Genomic DNA, 20,807 nt, shown 5'->3' with positions numbered 1-20,807 from the left:
TCGCTTCCCTTTGTGTGTTGGCACTTCCTGACCACACCCCTGAATGGCTCAGTCTGATATTAAGGGTAGAAAGTGCTTCACAATAGAAAGCTCTCACTCAGATGCGTATTAGCTGATTTCAGGCCCATTTACAACGCAGTTCTGATTCTCTGCATTGCTGTACATCAGGGTGTAGGATATCACAGCATGGTAAAAGTGTTTATTGAATCATGAGTGCAGATTGAACCATGAGGGTTAGTGAAAAGAACTGAACCATAAATTTACAACGATGCTTTCTGCAGAACTGTATAGCTATTGTGCTATCATCTGCTTTACATCTGGCAGTCTGCATATCTGTTAGTAGCTTTGCACAAATGGGCCATTTGGAGAGATCTGATGGGTGGTGGATGTAGTTTATTTGCTCTTGGCATCTAGGGATTGCAGGTCAAACTTGCTTTCCCTTTATATTGGTACTTTTTATAAATGGCCTGTTGAATGGAAAGTGAAAAGCTTCAACAAATTATGTATTTTTTCAATAAGTCCTGTACAATCCAACAGCACTGTTGCCACTGCCTAACTACTAGGATGTTAGGAGAAAGTGAGGACTGACAGTTGCTGGAGATCAGAGTCGAGAGCGTGGTAAAAGATGTTAGAATATAAAGTAAATGAATGGTTGCTAATTTTCCCAACACAGGTAATGGCCACCAAGAGGGCATCATGAGACACATACAAATCCCTCATGTATAAAGCACAAACCCTCATCCTTTTCACCTTCCTTTCAGAAACTAGGTTTAAAAATCTTATAGCTCAGCACTGACCCATCCTAGATTTCATCACCAACTCAGGTGTGGTCAGTCCTGTACAATAGAGCTTTTTATTTTAAAAAAAAGGAAATGTAGTTGTGGGATGCAGACATCGCTGGCTGGGCATTTATTGCCCATCGCTAACTGACCTTGAACTTGCCCTTCCAAAGGGCAGTTAAGAGTCAACCACATTACTGTGGGTCTGTAGACCTATGTAGGCCACAACAAAGAAGAATAGCAACCTGCCTAGCACTAGTGAAACATGTGGTTACTTATAATAAATCAATAGACTATGTTGTAGCCATTTATTTTCAGATTTTTATTGAATTCAAAATGTCACTATCTGACATGATAATTTTCCAGCCCACATCCCAAACCTGTTTGTCTGGAACTCTGGAGTGGCTACTTCGATAACATTACCAGTACACCATCACCTCCCTAAAGATGAACCCCAAATTCTTCATATGGAAACAGGAATACTTGCAAATAAAATAGTGGAACAGCAAGGAAGGTGCTGGTAACATCTATATAAAATCAAACAAAAATAAGCCACATCAAATAGAAACCTGAGAACAAAGCAGATGCAATGGCACATCAAACAATGCTCACTCCATTGCTCCCCCTCCCCCCCAACACCCCTCTATCTATCTCCATGATTGCAGAGTCAGTTTACAATATTACAAATGCATCTTAATTGCTCTTCCCCGAAATAGCACTTTCTCCAAAGTGAAAGCAGATTTCAGAAACACACTGAGTGCAGATTTAATCAGCACGTTTTCATCCCGAGACGACTGCTTGAGAAACGTCTTACATATTTAATGAATAGGCTGGCTTTCACACGGCTGCACCTGTTTGAATAGTCTTACCCAGGGCTCTCTTCCAGAAAAACCACCCGCTCAATAGGAGCACTGTTGTAAGAGCAAGTGCATTCACACAGGCCAACTGACACAGAGCCGAGGCCAGCTCGTCACCCGAGCCACTACAATGAGCCACTGAGTACTGCCCAGCCGCTGTATTTGTCTGAGCTACAGCAAGAATTTACGTCATCTGACAACAATATAATATTCAATTTATGAGACGTGTTGATAAATGTATTCTTAAAATAGAATCGAGGAGAGGGGAAAAAAATGTTGCAAAAAACTTTCCTCAAGACTACTATTGCGGGAGACATAATATTCTGTTACATCTCACTTGGAGATGTACTTTCTGTTCGTTATTCTCACTGCATCCGAAACCTAGGATTCCTTACCCAAGAGCTCTATAGGAACACCTTCACTATATGAACTTCACTCAGTGCAGCATATTGTAAATGTAACTTGTAATTGTAAGTTTAGTAAAATACCTGAGTGCGCCAATACAGTATGGAAAGAAATTGAACTGCATTGTATTTTACAGAATGTCAAATTAAAATGATTAGGTGATGTATCCTTACACATTTTATGAACAGTATATTTTACAGATAAAGACTACAGCAATTCAAAATTAAGGTCCTCCAACACTTTCCAAGCAGCAACTCTGGCTATATAATAAATGCTCACCAAGCAACAATGCTCTCATTCCAAGAATTAATATATTTTAAAAACTCTTTCGAAATAACCTTTCCCTTTGTTTGGACATTCAGCATGGCTCCCTTTCAATATTGCTGCCTCTGCCTCTGCCTCTAAACACAGACAGAGCAACATTTCTACTGACTGCACTGGGCTTGCAATCTTACCTCATTTGGTGCTTGGGCCACAAGACATAACTAGCAATGACAGATTGCCTCAGCTATACCAGATTCTGGGGATATGCTAACAGAAACTGATGCTTTTGTAACGATAAAGAAGATTCGATTAAACCTATGCATATTTCCAAGCTGGGAAGCAAGCTGAACTTCAGTGAGCCCAAAGCTTTATTGAAGTTACATTTATTTTTTAAATGGCCTCATTTGACAGTGTGAATTTTGGAATTCAGAAGATTGACCAGAGATTATTACCAAGCAAACAAGCCTGAATCACAAACTATTTCTGCGCTGCTCACATTAAATATTAGATTAGTGCTTTTTCTTTAGCTTGAGTACATCACTGTTAATAAGCAAAACAGCTCAACTCCAAGTGATTGCTCCACATCATACTCTAAGTTCATCCTTCTGGAAGCATTTTAAATCAAAAGAAAAGAGAGAGCAGGGTTTGGATTGCTAGGAAAATCCAATTTTGTCAGATGTAAAATATAATTTATTTTTCTAAGAGTACACCCCAAGTTATGAGTCAAATAAACTCCAAATCGCTGAATATAAACAGCAAAAGTTCAAACAGCCATTCTAGTCACATTGGAAATGGAGGTACAGTGCCACAACAAACAGAAACATTCACCTCTCATATCCACAGCTCTATGTAAACGTACTCCTGTTGGTTCCCATTTCTGCACTCTGTCCAATAGCCCCTCCTCTGTAGTTCCCTCAATTTTCCACCCAATTTCCTTTTGCAGTCTTTGATCATTTCTACTTCTACATCCATAGCAAAGCACCGGAGTAACTTTTACAAGAGATTCTGCTCTAAAGATTAGTGGAAGTATTGACTTTGCTTCTGTTCAGAGTATTTCAATATTGTTATTGAGCTAATCAACCATGATCTTCCAGTAGAATTCAACTTCCTCAGTGTCTCTACACTCTGTGGACTGATAGACTTTGAATATGGAGACAGGGCTCACCCCACAGTTGGTTATAATATTACATGCAGTCACCTAACTCAAACAACTTAATTGCCCTAATGTGCACATGTAAGATTGGTTACTGGGGGTACTCAATGGTACCCAACCTCAGAGGACTGTTTCGCAGCATGAACCTGCTTCTAGTAGGGAGGGAAGGCAGTAAACATGAAGAGGAGAGATTGGAGGGCAAAAATAAAGTTGAAATGGGCAGCACAGAGCCAGCTCAGCTCACTAACAAAACAAGCAGCCTTTGGGTAGCTGGAAAATCATTAACTCAGGGAAGTGAGACATGGCTGGTGAATGGGAAATTAGTTGAAGTGATTGACAGATTCAGAAAACAAAGCAAAGATTACAACCTAAATATCATCTCAAATTTCCTATCCCTCTTTCATTCTTTGCCACTAAAATCCCAATGTTAAATAGGACAGTGCTCACTTAGGAAGCAATTCCTTTGAAACCACTGAAATATATCCATGATTTCCTCACCATTAATGAGTGAAATATCCCAGAACTCTGAAGGCGCAATTTTGTTTTTGCAGAATGTATACAGGAGGAGCACTCCTATGACATTAACACAGTGACAGGAGTAAACTAGATGCAAGCCAGTACCTTTTAGTGTACCATTGCATTTCTTATATATAGGAGAAAGTGAGGATAGCACATGCTGGAGGGTGAGAGTTGACTAAGTGAGGCAACGAAGAAAGCATAGCATGTCAGGCAGCATCAAGACAGTCAACGTTTCAGGCAGGACCCTTCTTCAGGACATCCCCAGTCCCGAAGGAGGATCTGGCCCAAAACATTGACTTGCTTGCTCCGAGGATGCTTTCATACATATAGCCCTAAGATGTCACCACCAGTGACAGACGTCTGGCCATCACTTCACCCAATGTAACCAGAGGACTCAGGTTTTGAGCAATTGTTTAAAATAGCCAGAAAGGAGGAGGATGGGGAAGATGAGAATTTTTCAATGTAGCATCTTGTCATGATACGGCTTGCACCAGACTAAGAGGGTGGTGGCAGCACAACGATCACTCTCAAAAAGGAATTGGATGAATCCATGAAGGAATGAAAATTACAAGCAGAAGGAAGTGGAACTAACTCACTGAGACAGGTAGGAAGGGCCAAATGGCATCATTTTGCACTGGATCATTGTAAGTTAACTCAGAATGCTTTGTCCCAGCATGGACACAAACAGCAGCAATTTTAATTTCAGCCTTCCGATGGAACTTATTGTCAGGATAGGATTCGGGGAGCTCACACCCAGACACTCACGTATGCACACACAAAGACTGAAAGGCATTCTTTGCAGTTGCAGAGGTCACATTGGCCAGGAATTTCAATTGAGCTATTCAGCAACTTCAACAACTCTCTGCACTTTATTTTATTCTTTCCTAGGATGTGGGTATCACTGATGAGATCAGCACGTATTACCCATCCCTGATCACGCGTGATCTGAGTTGTTTGCAAGGGTTATTTCAGAGAAAGCCGATCACATTGTGGGTCTGGCATCACATGGGCCAGACTGAATAAGGTCAGGAGCTTTCCTTCCCCAGGAGATAACGAGGACTGCAGATGCCGGAGAAGTCAGAGTCAATAAAGCGTGGTGCTGGAAAAAGCACAGCAGGTCAGGCAGCATCTGAGAAGCAAGACAGTCGACATTTCAGTGACTGATGAAGGGCCCTGCCCAAAACATTGACTCTCTTGCTCCTCAGATGCTGCCTGACCTGCTGTGCTTTTTCCAGCACCAAAATTTCCTTCCCTGAAGGACATCAGTGAACCAGATTTTTGTTTTTAGAAACATATGACTCTATAACAAATGACATTGATCTTCATTGTCAAGATTACTGAGATAAGATTTCAACTCCAGACTTAAGTTTTGAATTCCACCAGGTTCCATAGTGAGATTTGAACTGCTGTCCCACAGCATTAGACTGGGACTCTAGATTAGTCCAGTGACAATACCACTATGCCATCACCTCCTACCCATGTATTCCATCTTATAAATGCTATCATGCTTCACATATCCACTGCGCTGTCTCAGTAAAACACCTTGGGCAACTCGGAAATGACTCTTTACTAATCACGTTGTGGGGCAAGCCAGGCCCATCTTCAGATGGGTGTTCAACTTCAGCCCATTATTTCTCTCCTTTCAAAACCTCCTGCAAAAATTGCAACCAACCACTGATTCCTTTTGAATCAAAGGAAAGCTAACTGATAAGGGTAGCATGGTCACAGGAAGGAAGAAAATAGAAAGACAGACTGGCTGCCTTTAATAAATCTGCCCGTGACTACTGGGGACTAACCTGCTTTCTCTGAAAGGAAACAGGTGGTTACCTAACCCCTGGAGTTTTATCTGGGTCAGCCTGGACCTCCAATCCATTGACCCCTACCATTGTTCTCATGACAATGCAGACTATACCTAACCAGCAAGTCTTTTTTTAAAATTGAAATTCAGTGTCACACCCTTTTCTTTTGAGGGGTGGAGGAGATATCTCCACATCTTCCAATATAAAATTTTTGGGGAACCCAAAAGAATAAGGGGATTCCTGATGAGAACATTATAGAAGTTCATAGGGAATCTCCCAAACTTCTCAACTTGGCCAGATAGCAGGGCAGCATTGGGTTGCAGAAAGAGAGTCAATATTAGGACATGGTAACAATCTGCAGTCAGTGTACGGCCAACATTTAGGCTTTCCTGTTAAACTTTGGGGAAGAGGGGTTTCTGTCCATGACCAGGTTAACGAGTGAACTGCACCTCTCAATAAAGAAATCCCCCTGCAATATAAGCATGGCATTTGACCTATCGGCACCCTAACTGACCGGGAGGCTGGATTACCTTTTGCAGACAGATGTTGAGGAGAAGGTGCATGGAGGAAGTGGGATTAATACTTGAATTCACCAGCAGTTACTCTGCAGATAGAGCTTGCCACAACCATCAGCTATTGTGATAACATTGGAAATAATGCCATGAGATCATTTCAACGACAGCGTGTTCAGGCAGATTGTGAGCTTTTAATTAAAAGTTACACAATCCATATTCAATTCAGAATAGCTGGGCCAGTTACAGTGAAAAACAAACTCATAATGACTGGAAATATTTGTTCTGACATACATATTCCACCATGAACATTTGGTTTAAAAAACAAAGTCTACAGGGAAACTGGAGCAAGTGAGTATTGAGTACAGGAGTTGGGAGGTCATGTAACGGCTGTACAGGACATTGGTTAGGCCGCTGTTGGAATTTTGCGAGCAATTCTGGTCTCCTTCCTATCAGAAAGATGTGGTGGAACTTGAAAGGGTTCAGAAAAGATTTACAAGGATGTTGCCGGGGTTGGAGGATTTGAGCTATAGGGAAAGGCTGAACAGACTGTGCCTGTTTTCCCTGGAGCGTCGGAGGCTGAGGGGTGACCTTATAGAGATTTACAAAATTATGAGGGAAATGGATAGGGTAAATAGGCAAAGTCTTTTCCCTGAGGTCAGGGAGTCCAGAACTAGAGGACATAGGTTTAGGGTGAGAGGGGAAAGATATAATAGACCTACGGGCAACTTGGTACATGTATGGAATGAGCTGCCAGAGGATGTGGTGCAGGGTGGTACAATTGCAACATTTAAGAGGCATTTGGATGGGTATATGAACAGGAAGGGTTTGGAGGGATATGGGCCGGGTGTTGGCAGGTGGGACTAGATTGGGTTGGGATATCTGGTCGGCATGGACGGGTTGGACCGAAGGGTCTGTTTCCATGCTGTACATCTCTATGACTCTATGAATACCTCCGCCCTGGGTTAACCGTACTATGTCCCATAGCTGTCAAAAAAAAAGTGCGATACAGCCAGCAGCAGCCTGGGGTCGGGAATATTCACGATAAGGCGCCGGCTTTGGAGGAGCTCATTTTGTTTGGGGAATAGCTGCTGGCCGCTAGCATCTTCCACCAAAACCTCCCAAAATCGCCTTTAACCCACCCAGCACACAGAAAAGAAAGCAGAGCTTCACTTGGCAACAATTTTAAATGATTTGCAAATTATTCCTTTCTCACCACTCGGCCGGATCTGTCGACTGCTTTTTTCACTTTGCCGTAGGTGCCTTTGCCCAGGGTTTCCCGGAACTCATAGCGGTGTCTCAGGTTGTGTTTGTGGTGGTGCCTCTTCACTGCCTGGCGTTTCAGCTCCGGAGTCTGCGAGGAGGAGCAGCAGCGGGAGGCCAGCGGAGAGGATCCCGGATCCCTACCGCCACCCGGAGACAGAGGGCAGGCAGCGCCTGGAGCCGAGCCCCGGCTCGGACACGGAGACGCTGGATCCATCAGGAAGAGAGAGAGAGAGAGAGAGAGAAAGCAAGCACTGGGATGTGAATGAGGGATAGAAAAGTATCGGGAGGCTGAAACAGGAGTGGAAGAGAGAGAAAGAAACGGTGCAATTTCAGAAAATCAAAGCTTGCTGGTAAATAAAGTCATCCATATTTACAATGACTATTCTCTTATTGTCGAGGTGCAATGAATACACTGTAACCAATGTCTGCTACAATGTATCCCTCTCTAGGTTACACTGTATCTTTAACTGTTACACTGTATCCCTCTCTACGTTCCTCTGTCTCGAACACTGTTACAACAATCCAGATCCCAGTCGCGTGTGGAACCTTCAGCAGTTCGCTCATTAGCATAATCCCGCCCACATAAACGTCACAGCTACCACCACCTCCCAACGTCACGGCTCTCTAGCCAATCATACAATCATTACCAAAAAAAACCTCTTCCCTTCTTTCGCTTTTGAACCAACTGAACGACAAGTTGTCCCTGTTTTTTTTAGATTAGACTTACAGTGTGGAAACAGGCCCTTCGGCCCAACAAGTCCACACCGACCCGCCGAAGTGCAACCCACCCATACCCCTACATTTACCCCTTACCTAACACTATGGGCAATTTAGCATGGCCAATTCACCTGACCCGCACATCTTTGTGACTGTGGGAGGAAACCGGAGCACCCGGAGGAAACCCACGCAGACACGGGGAGAACGTGCAAACTCCAGAAGAGATTCCCCACTCGCCCACCCCGACTGTGAGAAAGTCTGGTTGCCAGGCGCTTCATGTTTCTAGTCCACTCGTCAGTCTGCAGGCTAGAGAGACAGAAACAAGGGGATTTTGGGAAGTGACAACAGTTCTACATTCTCTTAGTTCCTTCACTCAGCCTAGAAATATTCACTACTGCTCCTTGGATGCTGCCTAAACTGCTGTGCTCTTCCAGCACCAATAATCCAGAATCTGGTTTCCAGCATTCATTGTTTTTACCTAGAAATATTCAGGTAACTTCCCATCCCTTCCCTGTACCCAGACTGGGGTCAGCTAATCAGAATACCCGCTGAAAATGTGTTGCTGGTCAAAGCACAGCAGGCCAGGCAGCATCTCAGGAATAGACTAATCAGAATACCCGTTCAATCCAAACAGACTGGACTTGTCAACCAGCAGGGTAACCAGGCCAATCTCATTACATTAACATTCATGTAAAATTCAGAGAGTGTTTAAAATAAAAACTGCAACTGCCAGAAATTCCCAATATCTCAGGTCAAGATCTGCAGATAAACTGAGTCGAGGTCGAGATCCTTTTATTAGAATTGATATCAAGGTGGCCTGGCGGTCGGAATTGTGGGACACGATTACATCAGCCTTTCTTCAGGGAATTATAAACAATTGAAAAGCGATGTCAACAACATTTGTATAAGGAAGCTAAAATGCCCCAACTGAGAAACAACAGCTCTGGAGAGGATTAGCAATTCGGAAAGAATTCCCCGGATCACCTGACAACATAATCGGTTTCTGTTTCTAATCGCTGTATTGAGTTTCTAACGAAAATGAGTGACCTACACCTCGCATGGAGATGGTGGTCTCGTGGCGAACGTTTCTACAGCCATTTGGCCAACCCCGTAAATATATTGAAAATACCGAAAGCTGTGTCTTTTTTTACATGAATGATTTGCAATGTCGTGCAGAGGGCAATGTCTCCTTACCCATTCTGTCTCTCCCGAAACTTGGTGGCTCCACATCTCTGTGATTTGGGAGCAGCTCATTCAGCTCTGCTTAGTCTGTTGTACCATTCCACAAGACCAAAGCTGGTCTGCCTGTGCACTCAATTTCACATTTCTGCTTCATTCCTGATGAAGGACTCCGGCCCGAAACATCGCTTCTCCTGCTCCTCGGATGCTGCCTGACCTGCTGTGCTTTTCCAGCATCATACTCTTAATTCGCATTTCTGCCACGCACCAGCAACCATAGACTCGGCAAAAGTGAGGGGCGGCAGATGCTGGAAATCAGAATCTGCCCTTGTCAGTCAATAAACTACCTCCAAATTAAAAATATTTAATGATCCTGACACCATTAGATGAAAGAAATCTTTTTCGCTATCTAATCTCGGAGGGAAAAAAATCCTCATCTCCCTCTCCAAGGGGAGACCTCTTATTTTTAAACTGCGCGCTCTAACTTAGTTTTTTTTCCCCACAAGAGGAAACATCCTTTCAGCATCCACCCTGATAATTGTTGCCCTGCAAAATCAAAATGGTTGTGGTTCTGCTCGCCGAGCTGGAAGTTTTTGCTGCAAACGTTTCGTTCCCTGGCTAGGGAACATCAAAATGGGAATTTAAATCAAAATGGGAATGACAGCTTTTCCACTTAGACGACATTGCAGTGGAGTCTGAGTCTGGCCCTTCTTTGATGACTTTCTAGCCGTGTGTGTGTGTGTGTGTGTGTGGTGATGTAGACGATAACTAATTGTCTCCTGTCCCTTTGATTATGAGGCACTGAACCAACTGCCTCTGTCACTGTAAGTCTTGATCTGCCCACTAGGAGGTGCAGCGATCCAAACGACCACAAGCATGGTCAGCAGTCTGGGTCAGTCAAGGACTGGAAACATTCCAACCCAGGGACAATGGCTGTACAAGGTCCAAAAACAATTATGTTTTCTGAGCAAACAATAACCACAAATATTAACTAGCTAATCTACACAATTGCTACCATTTCATTATTTGGCGAATCGCAAGGTTTTCTTTTGCTTGTGTTAATTTTGGGGCAGTACAAATTCACAAGATCCTAAAAGTGACACAGTGGTAAAATATTGGAAGGATTGGCCCTTGGGGATAAGACAATTCTGCAGCTTACAGAAAGGCTTAAATAATGAGAAACCAAAAGGTTCCCAAAGAGAAGTAGACTGTTTTTCCGCCCCCCCCCCGCCCCCCAAAATGACAGGTGTAGGAGCGCTCGAGAGTCTGGGGAAGGCAGTCAGTTTAATTTTTCTGCACCAAAATAGATCGGTTTTGGATAAATAAGATATCAAGGATTTTGGAGCAAAGCCAGTTACGGTAAATCAGGTTGAGGCGATAATCAGGCATGGTTCTGGATCAGTGGTGCTGGAAGAGCACAGCAGTTCAGGCAGCATCCAACGAGCAGCGAAATCGACATTTCGGGCAAAACCTGAAGTAGCTGAATGGCAGAATTGACTTTTGAGTTTTGAATGGGCTTCTGTTGTTGCAATGAATGTAACCTTGTCCAAATGTAAAGCCTCAATTTACTCGTCAGTTACGTATTTAATTGTTGTTAAGTTCTTAAATGCACTGATGTGGAAATGAACCAGACTGACAGAGCAGGAAGATCGTAAGATAGATCGCAGACCTGTGCTAAGAGAGGTGATCTCACCAGAGCTGTCAGGAGGTTGGGGTGGGGCGGGGGGAGGGTGACAAATTTAATATTTTATCTGGACTTTCTGTTCCACTAAAGAATTCAGTGGGAAACCAAATGGGATTTCGGAAGGTTTTGTTTTCCCTGAAATTGATTTTCAGTTTAAATATGAACACAGTGACTCCAGCAGACATCGACGGGAAGCGCCTGGGTGACTTCCAGTCACATAGCGACATCAGGAATTCAGCATTGTTTTGCTTTCCTGAGTCTGTTTGATTGACATGGTGCCTGTAATTAATCATCAGTGACGCAATCACTGAAAAACAAAGAGCTCATAATCAAAACCAGTAAAGTCCCTGGTAAAATTCCTTGTATGAGGAAGACATATATTCAGCAATGCTATACAATAAATACCATACATCATTATATTGTAGCATGGATTTCCCCAGTACTTGCACTCTCCAGTACCATTGTTGCTTGCTTACCAGCTTCTCTTAGGGAAGAAAGTGAGGTCTGCAGATGCTGGAGATCAGAGCTGAAAATGTGTTGCTGGAAAAGCGCAGCAGGTCAGGCAGCATCCAAGGAGCAGGAAATTCGATGTTTCGGGCATGAGCCCTTCTTCAGGAATGCCCGAAACGTCGAATCTCCTGCTCCTTGGACGCTGCCTGACCTGCTGCGCTTTTCCAGCAACACATTTTCAGCTATCAGCTTCTCTTAGCCTACGAGCACATATGCCTGTTATTATCGGGAGGATCCGAGTCCCATTCAGAGACTTTAGCACATAATCCAGGCTGACACTCCACTGCATTATCGGAGGTGTCATCTTTCAGAGGGAGGTAATAAATCTGAGGATCTGTCTGTCCTTTCAGGTGGGTGAAAGATATCCCATGGTACTGCTTTGATGAAGAGCTGGAGAGTTCTCCCCAGACTACAAGACAATATTTATCCCTCCACTAACATCAGTTAAACAGATAATCATGTCTTTATCACATTTCTGTTTGTGGGAGCTTGCTGAGTACAAAGTGGCTACTGTGTTTCTTGCAATACAGCAGTGGCTACACTTAATTGGCTGCAAATCCTTTCTTTCTTACGTTTCTTTTACTCTTCCTATCTTTTTCAATCTTTTCATTCTGACTGTCTGGGAATCTGTCCCTCAGGCAGTATTTGTAAGGTCCCAAGCAATCAGCGTCTCGAAGGCAATGGATTTCTCTCCTGAGTCCTTTCCTCCTCAACCCGTTGTTAACTGGGAGATGTTGCCATGGAGTATGGCTGCCGTGCACATTGGAATATGCCTTTTCTTTGTTCTTTTTTAGAGAATGTATGTATCAATAGCAAGGCCAGCATTTGTTGTCCATATATAGTTGTTCTTGAACCAGATGTCTTGCTGGGTCATTTCAGAGAGCAGTAGGCCTGGATACGTGCAGGCCAGACTGGGTAAGGATGGCAGATTTCTTTCCTTAAACAGCATCAGTGAACCTGGTGTGTTTTGCCTGATAATCAATAGTTGTCATGGTCACCATCACTGGGAGCATTCGATTCCAGATTTTAGATATTCCTAATCAACAACTTCAGACATATTATGACACACATCTGGAGCAGGTGGGACTTGAACCTAGGCCTCCTGGTAGGGACACTATCACCGCACCAGTAAAAACCACTCAGTTAGAACTTTTATTCATTGAATTTAAATTCCTCCAGCTGCTGTGGTGGGATTTGAACTGATGGCTCAGAGTGTATTAGCCTGCCTTTAGGTTATTGATCCAGTGACAATATCACTACACCACCATGACCCCCTCAATGCAGCCAAATATGTTCTTCTCTCAGGTGTTTCTATGTTGTACACAATCTCTATTTAAAGGCAAGTATATTTCCTTTTAAAGGCCAAAATCTCCATTTCCTCAGAAAAAAGAATCCTGCTCATCTATTTTAATGCTGATTTATTTGCTTTTGCTATGTGCTGTCCTGCAGTGATTTCTCCCTGTGGTAAGTTTCTTTCAGGAACTGGTGACAGATCTTTTTAAAATAAACAGTGATGTCAGGGTAAGAGACTGTCTGTCTTGTGTTTCCTTGACCGTGCAGTCCCAATGATGTAATTCTTTGGGGTCAAGGGTTGCCTGACATCAATTGTCTCTCAGGGTCAAAGGCCAAGAATGCCCTGAACTCTCCTCCATTGTGCCTTTTTTGCAAGCACTTTCTGCTTGCCATGTTCCTACTGTGTAGAAAGTTCAGGTGATTTTCCTAATTGAGACAGATTTTGAGGAAGAGTGAGCCAAGAAAATAGTAGGTAGCAGTGTGATTTGAGGAAGAATTGTTGAGTTATTATAGAATCTTTACAGTGTGGAAACAAGCCATTCGGCCCAACAAGTCCACACTGATCGTCTGAAGAATAACCCACTCAGACCCCTACCTTATTGCTCTACATTTACCTATACATAACACACCTAACCTACACACTCCTGAACACAATGGGCAATTTAGCATGGCCAATCCACCTGGTCTGCACATCTCCTGTACTTCAGCCCTCAGTCCCTGTCTTCCCTCCCACAATGCCATTTGTGCCACCTCCTATAGGATGCCACCACCAGGCATATATTCCCCTCCTCTTCCTTGTCCACCTTCCGCAGGAAACCCTGGGGCACTCGTCCTCAACTCCCAGCATCTCCCTTCACCCCCATGCCATCATGATGAGTGCAATACCTACCCCTTTACTTCCTCCCTCCCTATCATCCATGGCTCTAGACACACCTACAGGGAAGCAGCGATTTACCTGCACTTTATTTAATCTTGTCTGCTCTATTCACTGCTCACAGTGTGGTCTCCCGTACCCTAGGGAGACAAATAACAGGCTCGGGGAGCTACTTTTCAGAACATTGACTTTCTATCCTTAGAAGTGACCTTGAATTTCCTGTTGTCTGCCACTTCAACATGTTCCCTGGTCAACATCTCTGTCTTAGGCTTATTGCAGTGTTCCAGGGAAGGTCAGCACAAGCCTATCCACTTGGGTATCCTGCAGCTTTCTGGATTCAACATCAAGTTCAACAACTTTAGGGCTTGAGACACCTTTCTCCATATCCTTATCCCAGCCCGCACACACCAAACCTTGTCATCGATGGGCTGCTACCACGAACAACCCATTATCAGCTCCCCATTAACATCATGGAATTATAGGATCATTAAGCCCAACAAGTCCACACCAACTCTCCGAAGAGTACCACCACTCAAACCCATTCCCCTACCCTATTACTTTACATTTACCCTGACCAATGCACCTAATCTACGCATCCCTGACCACTGTGGTCAATTTATCGCGGCCAAGTCACTTAATCTGCATACCTTTGGACTGTGGGAGGAAACTGGAGCACTGAAAGGAAACCCACACAGACACGCGGAAAATGTGCAAACTCCACACAGATTGTCACCCAAGGCTAGTATCCGAACCTGGGTCCCTGGTGCTGTGAGGCAGCACTGAGCCACCATGCCAGCTATTGATTCTCCCGTACTGACCTTTACCTCTTCCTTTGACTGCCCAGCTGTGTTTTTCTCTCTCTCTGCTCTCCATCTCTGTCTACTGTTTATTCCTTCCCTTCTCCCACACTATCTCAAGCACATATGCCAAACATCTTCCAGCTAAATCAGTTCTGAAGGGGGATCGCAGGACCTGAAATGTTAACTCTGCTTTGTCTCCACTGATGCTGCCTGACCTACTGAGTTTTTCCAGCGATTTTTGTTTTTGTCACTGAAATAGTTTGTTTGGTCATTACCTTATTGCCATTTTTGGGAGGTTTCTGTGTGAAAATTGGTTGCTGTGCTTCCTACAACACTTCAGAACAAATTCAACGGTCGTAAATCCTTTTGCGATGACCTAAAGATGTGAAAGGTTCTATGTAAATGCAAAATGACACCTCAGGCAGTATAGCACTCCCTTCGTGCTGCAAGCACTGAAGTGTCAGCCTAAATTATATGCTCAGGTTTCTGGAGCCAGACCTGAACGCGTAGCACTTTGACTGTGAGGTGAGGGTTCTATCCACTAAGCTTAGGTCTGAAGTGAACCTGAAGATTTAAAGAGCAGGACACCAACAAAGATTACAAAATGTATCAGCAAAGATTTGAATTGATTGAGGATCTAATGGTGACATGACATTAAATTGGAATTTGAGGAGAAAGGAGGGCATTGTGTAACACATTCTTACCTTGGAGGGATTTATCCAAAGATGGATAAGCCAGGTTTGCTGCCTGACTCATGTGGGAATGCAGCCAATTAGCGCAATTAAGGACCTTTCGCACCAGCGATAATTTACCAAACTCGGTGTGTCGAGCCACATCCCCTCGTGAGTTGGACCTGTCGCTGGGTGAAACCGGAATGTCCCACCTACAGCACTGTGGGTGCACCAATAGCACTGGACCGCGGTAAGAAGGCTTTTGGTACAACCTTCTCAATGGCAAAGTGAGGCAGGGTTAGGGGTTAGGATCCCTGAGAGTAAGACCCACACCCTGCAAATGAATTTTGGAGACAGCCTGTGGTTTGCTGATGCACCAGGCTCAGTTGAGGCAGCCTCACTATGACCAGGCCAGGGAAAGGACTTCCAATCACTGGGCCAGGGCGCTGTAAGGCTGCAGCCCACTTTCCTTTCTAGGTTTCCCTCTGACCCCATTACCTTAGTTTCATCTTTTCCATGCTGGCAAATGAGGCGCCTCCATGTTGCAGTACCACTGTGCTCACAATCTTGGCATTATTCACAGCTCGTGGAGGGGCCCCTGATGGGGAGTATGGGAAGCCTGTAAGCCACCCTTTAATATGACAATGAGGGTGAAGGTGACCAGTTTGGAAGTCCCCACCTGTGGACATGCTAGTTTGGGCTGACAAATGGCAAGTAGTATTCATGCCACACAAATGTCAGAGTCCAACAGGGGAGAATCTAACCATCAATGCTTGATGGTCAATGGTATTAACATCACTAAACCCCCCCCACTATCAACATCCTGGTGTGATCATTGACCAGAATACCAACCAAACTAGTCATATAAATACAGTGGTTACAAGAGCAGGTCAGAGGCTAGGAATCCTGTGGAAAGCAGATCACCTTCTGACTCCCTACATCTTTTCCACCATCTAAAAGGCACAAGTCAGGAGTGCAATGCAACACTCCCCATTGCCGTAGGTGGGCACAGCTCCAACAACATTCAAGAAGCTTGACACCTGCTTGATTGGCATCACAGGAGAAAGTGAGGACTGCAGATGCTGGAGATCAGAGCTGAAAATGTGTTACTGGAAAAGCGCAGCAGGTCAGGCAGCATCCAAGGAGCAGGAGAATCGACGTTTGCTGAAGAAGGGATCATGCCCGAAACGTCAATTCTCCTGCTCCTTGGATGCTGCCTGACCTGCTGCGCTTTTCCAGCAACACATTTTCAGCTCTGATTGGCATCACATCTAAAAACATGCACTCCCTCCATCAGCGACACAGAGCAGCAGCAGTGTGTCCCATCTCCAGCAGCAACTCATCAAACCCCTTAGTCAGCATCTTCCAAGCCCACGACCATCTCCCATCAAGAAGGACAAGGGCATCCAATACATGGAAACACTACCATCTGCAAATTCCCCTTCAAGCCCCTCACTATTCTGACAATGTCACTGAATCAAAATCCTGAAAGTGCCTCCCAGCAGCGTTGTGGATCTCCCTGCACTAGATGGACTGCAGTTGATCGAAAAGGCAGTTTATTGCTATCTTCTTCAGAGTAATTAAGAATTGGCAAGAAATGTTATTCCAGCCAGCAGTGCCATGTCCTCTAAAGGAATAAAAAAAACTGTGGCAATGGGGTCGAAGTAACTCATGTACCCCTTGGGATCTCTATCCCCACTGGCACATTCACCCCAGAGTCTTCATTCTATTGAAATTACAATGTGGCATCATTCAGTTGTATTTGTTATTTGTCCTTGATACAAGCCAACACCTTATGACCATTCCATTCCCAAAATTAATGCATCTCTCTTTTCCGTCCATTGACTAACCAATTCCTTAACTCTGCTTCGACCACCAAGGGCTCAATCGACAGCCTTACTGATCTTGCAGTAAGAGAAATTTATCCACAGCATGACCTGCCGTGACAGTAACAGGGAAAGTTGTTTCCACAACAAACCAGCATTCCTTCCATTCCTCACTCGAGCTAGTTAAAGACAGAACTGTCAGGACGTGTTGATATTAGCACCTCTTTGTGTTCGCTTGTATATAAGCAAGCATTCCTCAGCAACCACAAAACAAACCCACCTGTCCCGTGGCAATGCATTATATTGCAAACATGCCATTCTTCTTGCCCACTCCATCCTCAATGTGTTGAAATGAAAACTCATCATTTACGCTCCTATTGTAATCTGTTCTTTCCCTTAGCACAGAAGGCTCTCCCCAGTCCTCCCTTGCTCCTTGTACCTGCAGGCTTTTCAATCCAAAATTGACCTAATCTCAGCATTAGTTCTTCATTAATTCGATTGTCTCTGGTACTTTTCACGATCTTGGTCAGTGTCCTATCTGAGGGTCCTTCAAACCTGGCATCAGTGCATAACACTCTCAACTTGCAGCCAAAAACTGTGGGTTCAAGTCTCATTCCAGAGAGTTGAGGATATAATTTAGGCTGGCACACCAGTCCAGTGCAGCATGAAGGGAGTACTGTGCTGTGTGAGATGTTTTGTTTTTCAATAAGAGCTGAAAATGTGTTGCTGGAAAAGGAATCCTGATGAAGGGCGTATGCCCGAAACGTCGAATTTCCTGATCCTTGGATGCTGCCTGACCTGCTGCGCTTTTCCAGCAACACATTTTCAGTTCTGATCACCAGCATCTGCAGACCTCACTTTCTCCCTGTGTTTCAATAAGGGCCAGTGAATGCCACCACCAGGTGGAACAATAAAAGCACTGTGCTGCAGAGTGATGCCATGACCCAGTGACAGAATGACAGCTGCCTGTCACAAAGATGGCACTGCCGATATAATCATACCGTGATTACACACACAGTAAGATCTTGGCTGACTGAGGCTTCTCTTCCTTCCAAGCAACCACTTTCACCCAACCCCATGCCCTGGGCTGAGCCAAATGAAGATACTGGAGGGAGAGCAAGAAGTGGCCAAGGCAGCACAGGGGGAGTGGTCGCCACATTTAGAAAAGTGAAAGGGTGGGGCATGTGGGGGAGTCTTGCAGACATGCTGATATCCCTGTGCCTAGAATGTGGTGGTGTCAGCAGTATCTGTGCAGACACATCCTGAAACCTGTTGTGGCCAGCTGATGTCATCAGCTCCATCTTCAGGCGCTGTTTTCATTGGAGAGAAGAAGGTTTAGGGGTGACTTGATAGAGGTGTACAAGATGATTAGGGGTTTAGATAGGGTTGACCATGAGAACCTTTTTCTACGTATGGAGTCAGATATTACGAGGGGGCATAGCTTTAAATTAAGGGGTGGTAGATATAGGACAGACGTTAGGAGTAGATTCTTTAGTCAGCGAGTCGTGAGTTCATGGAATGCCCTGCCAGTAGCAGTGGTGGACTCTCCCTCTTTATGGGCATTTAAACGGGCATTGGATAGGCATATGGAGGAAAGTGGGCTAGTGTAGGTTAGGTGGGCTTGGATTGGTGCAACATCGAGGGCTGAAGGGCCTGTACTGCGCTGTATTTTTCTATGTTCTATGTTCTATGTTCTATATCTCATCAGTTGTATGACACTATGATCTTTTATTATAAATTCTGTGTCCTATGATCCTGCTCCACTAGTTACCTGATGAAGGAGCAGCGCTCCAAAAGCTTGTACTTTCAAATAAATCTGTTGGACTATAACCTGGCGTTGTGTGATTTTTAACATTAGAGAGAGAGAAATAATCAGTAATAGTTTAACCTGAGGGTCACCATGCCTCAGGCAAGGGGAGCCAGTTTGAGAAGGAGAGTCCGTCATGGTAATCTCAGCCAGTGTAGGAATTGAACCCATATTGTTGATATCACTCTAGATTCCAAACCAGCTAACTATAGCAACAGAAAGAGGTGAGAGGGACCAGGTCTTTGTAATAATTAGTGCTGAACCACACAATGCCTTACAAACTGTCTATAAATTTGGATACGATAACACTGATAGTCCTGCATTGTTCAGAATGCACCACTACAAAGAAAAGCCTGCAACTGGAGGAGTAAAAGGGAGTCAGACAATGTAAGGAATGAAACATTTTAACATTTACAAGGATGTTACCAGAGCTACGTTTCTGGTGATCAGGACAGGATAGAGCAGTTTGAACCTTGAAAGAGAAGTGGCGGATGCACTAATTACTTCATAGAGATCCTTAAAGCAATGGGGACATTTGTAGAAAAGACACCGTGTTCACACGTGTTGAGAGGAGCAAAACTAAATAATAATCACTGAGAAATCAAGCTGGTCACTCAGAAGGAATCTCATTACATAATGAGTGATGAGAATGTGGAACTCCCTCTCATAGGAATGGTTGAAATGAATAATTGAAGCACATTTCAGATGAAATTAGACAAACACAAAAGGAATAGAAGGACATTCTTAAGGGGCATGGCAATGTCAACACTTAGAAGTTATTTTCCCTCATGGGAGAGTCCAGGACTTGACTCAGAATAAAGGGGCACCAATTTCAGACTGAGCTGAAGAGGAATTTCTTCTCTCAAGCGGTTGTGAGTCTTTGGGACCCCTTGCCATACAGAGATGTGGGGCAGAGTCCTTGTGTGTATTTAAGGCTGAAACACATAGGGCTATGGGGAAAGGTTGGGCAAGTGAGGAATGCTGGATCAGCCGTGATCCTATTGAATGGCGGAGCACGCTCGAGGGGCTGAATGGCCTACTCCTGTTTCTATTTGTTGTGGACATGCTGATGACGTGAGAGGTTCAGGTTAGGATGAGGAAGGTAATGATGAGGATGAGGAATCATAGGATCCCTACAGTGTGTAAACAGGCCACTCAGCCCATCGGGTCCACACCAGCCCTCCGAACAGCATCTAGTCCAGACTCACGCCCCCCACCCTATCCCTGTAACCTTACATTTCCCATGGCTAACCCACCCAGCCTGCACATCTCTGAACACTATGAGCAATTTAGCACTGCCAATCCAACTAACCTGCACATCTTTGGACTGTGGGAGGAAACTAGAGCACCCGGAGGAAACTAACGCAGACATGGGGAGAAAGTGCAAACCACCACACAGTCACCCAAGGGTGGAATCGAACCGAAGTCCCTGTCTCTGCTAGCCACTGTGCCACCCTGGTGATGTTGAAGCTGGGAGTGTTTGGGATGAGGAATGGGGTGAGGAGGATTAGGTTTGGGGTGAGGAAGGAGACCCGTTTGAAATCAGGTGAATGGTCTCTTTCTGGCCTGTAAATCTGTTCGATTCAGGGACTGCAGTTCCTTAGTTTTTAATTTCCAGCTCCACCCCCTCCCCCCCCCCCCCCCAACTCTCTCGTCAAAGATTAATACATTGTTAAAATAAAAAAAAATGCAAGATGAAAAATGTACAGGAAGGGTATGCAGGAAGCTCATTACAGATAGAATAGTCAAGAGAGACCAGTATTCAGCTTTGCAAACTGCAGCATTGCTGTCTCACCATTCTTTACTCTGAAGTGCAAGCATTTTGAGCATTGTAGTGCATTCCAATGGTTGTTTTTTTAATTAATCAAAATACTTGGAGTGGGTGATTTTAT

General features: G+C 44.4%; 1 protein-coding gene across 1 annotated transcript in view; it reads right to left on the bottom strand.

Moving 5' to 3' along the window:
• Positions 1–8,104, bottom strand: part of nuak2 (NUAK family, SNF1-like kinase, 2) — a 42,426-nt gene extending 34,322 nt beyond the window's left edge. The window contains exon 1 of the mRNA XM_060845312.1: positions 7,505–8,104. Within this exon, the coding sequence (XP_060701295.1) occupies positions 7,505–7,768 (264 nt within the window). The 5' untranslated portion in view covers positions 7,769–8,104. The remainder of the gene's footprint in view (positions 1–7,504) is intronic.
• Between the last annotated feature and the right edge of the window lie 12,703 nt (positions 8,105–20,807).

The sequence above is a fragment of the Hemiscyllium ocellatum genome, chromosome 26, assembly GCF_020745735.1.
Source record: "Hemiscyllium ocellatum isolate sHemOce1 chromosome 26, sHemOce1.pat.X.cur, whole genome shotgun sequence".
NCBI classification, from domain to species: Eukaryota; Metazoa; Chordata; class Chondrichthyes; order Orectolobiformes; family Hemiscylliidae; genus Hemiscyllium; species Hemiscyllium ocellatum.
Note: the sequence above shows the minus strand (reverse complement) of the source record. Positions and strands in the feature narration are given on the sequence as shown.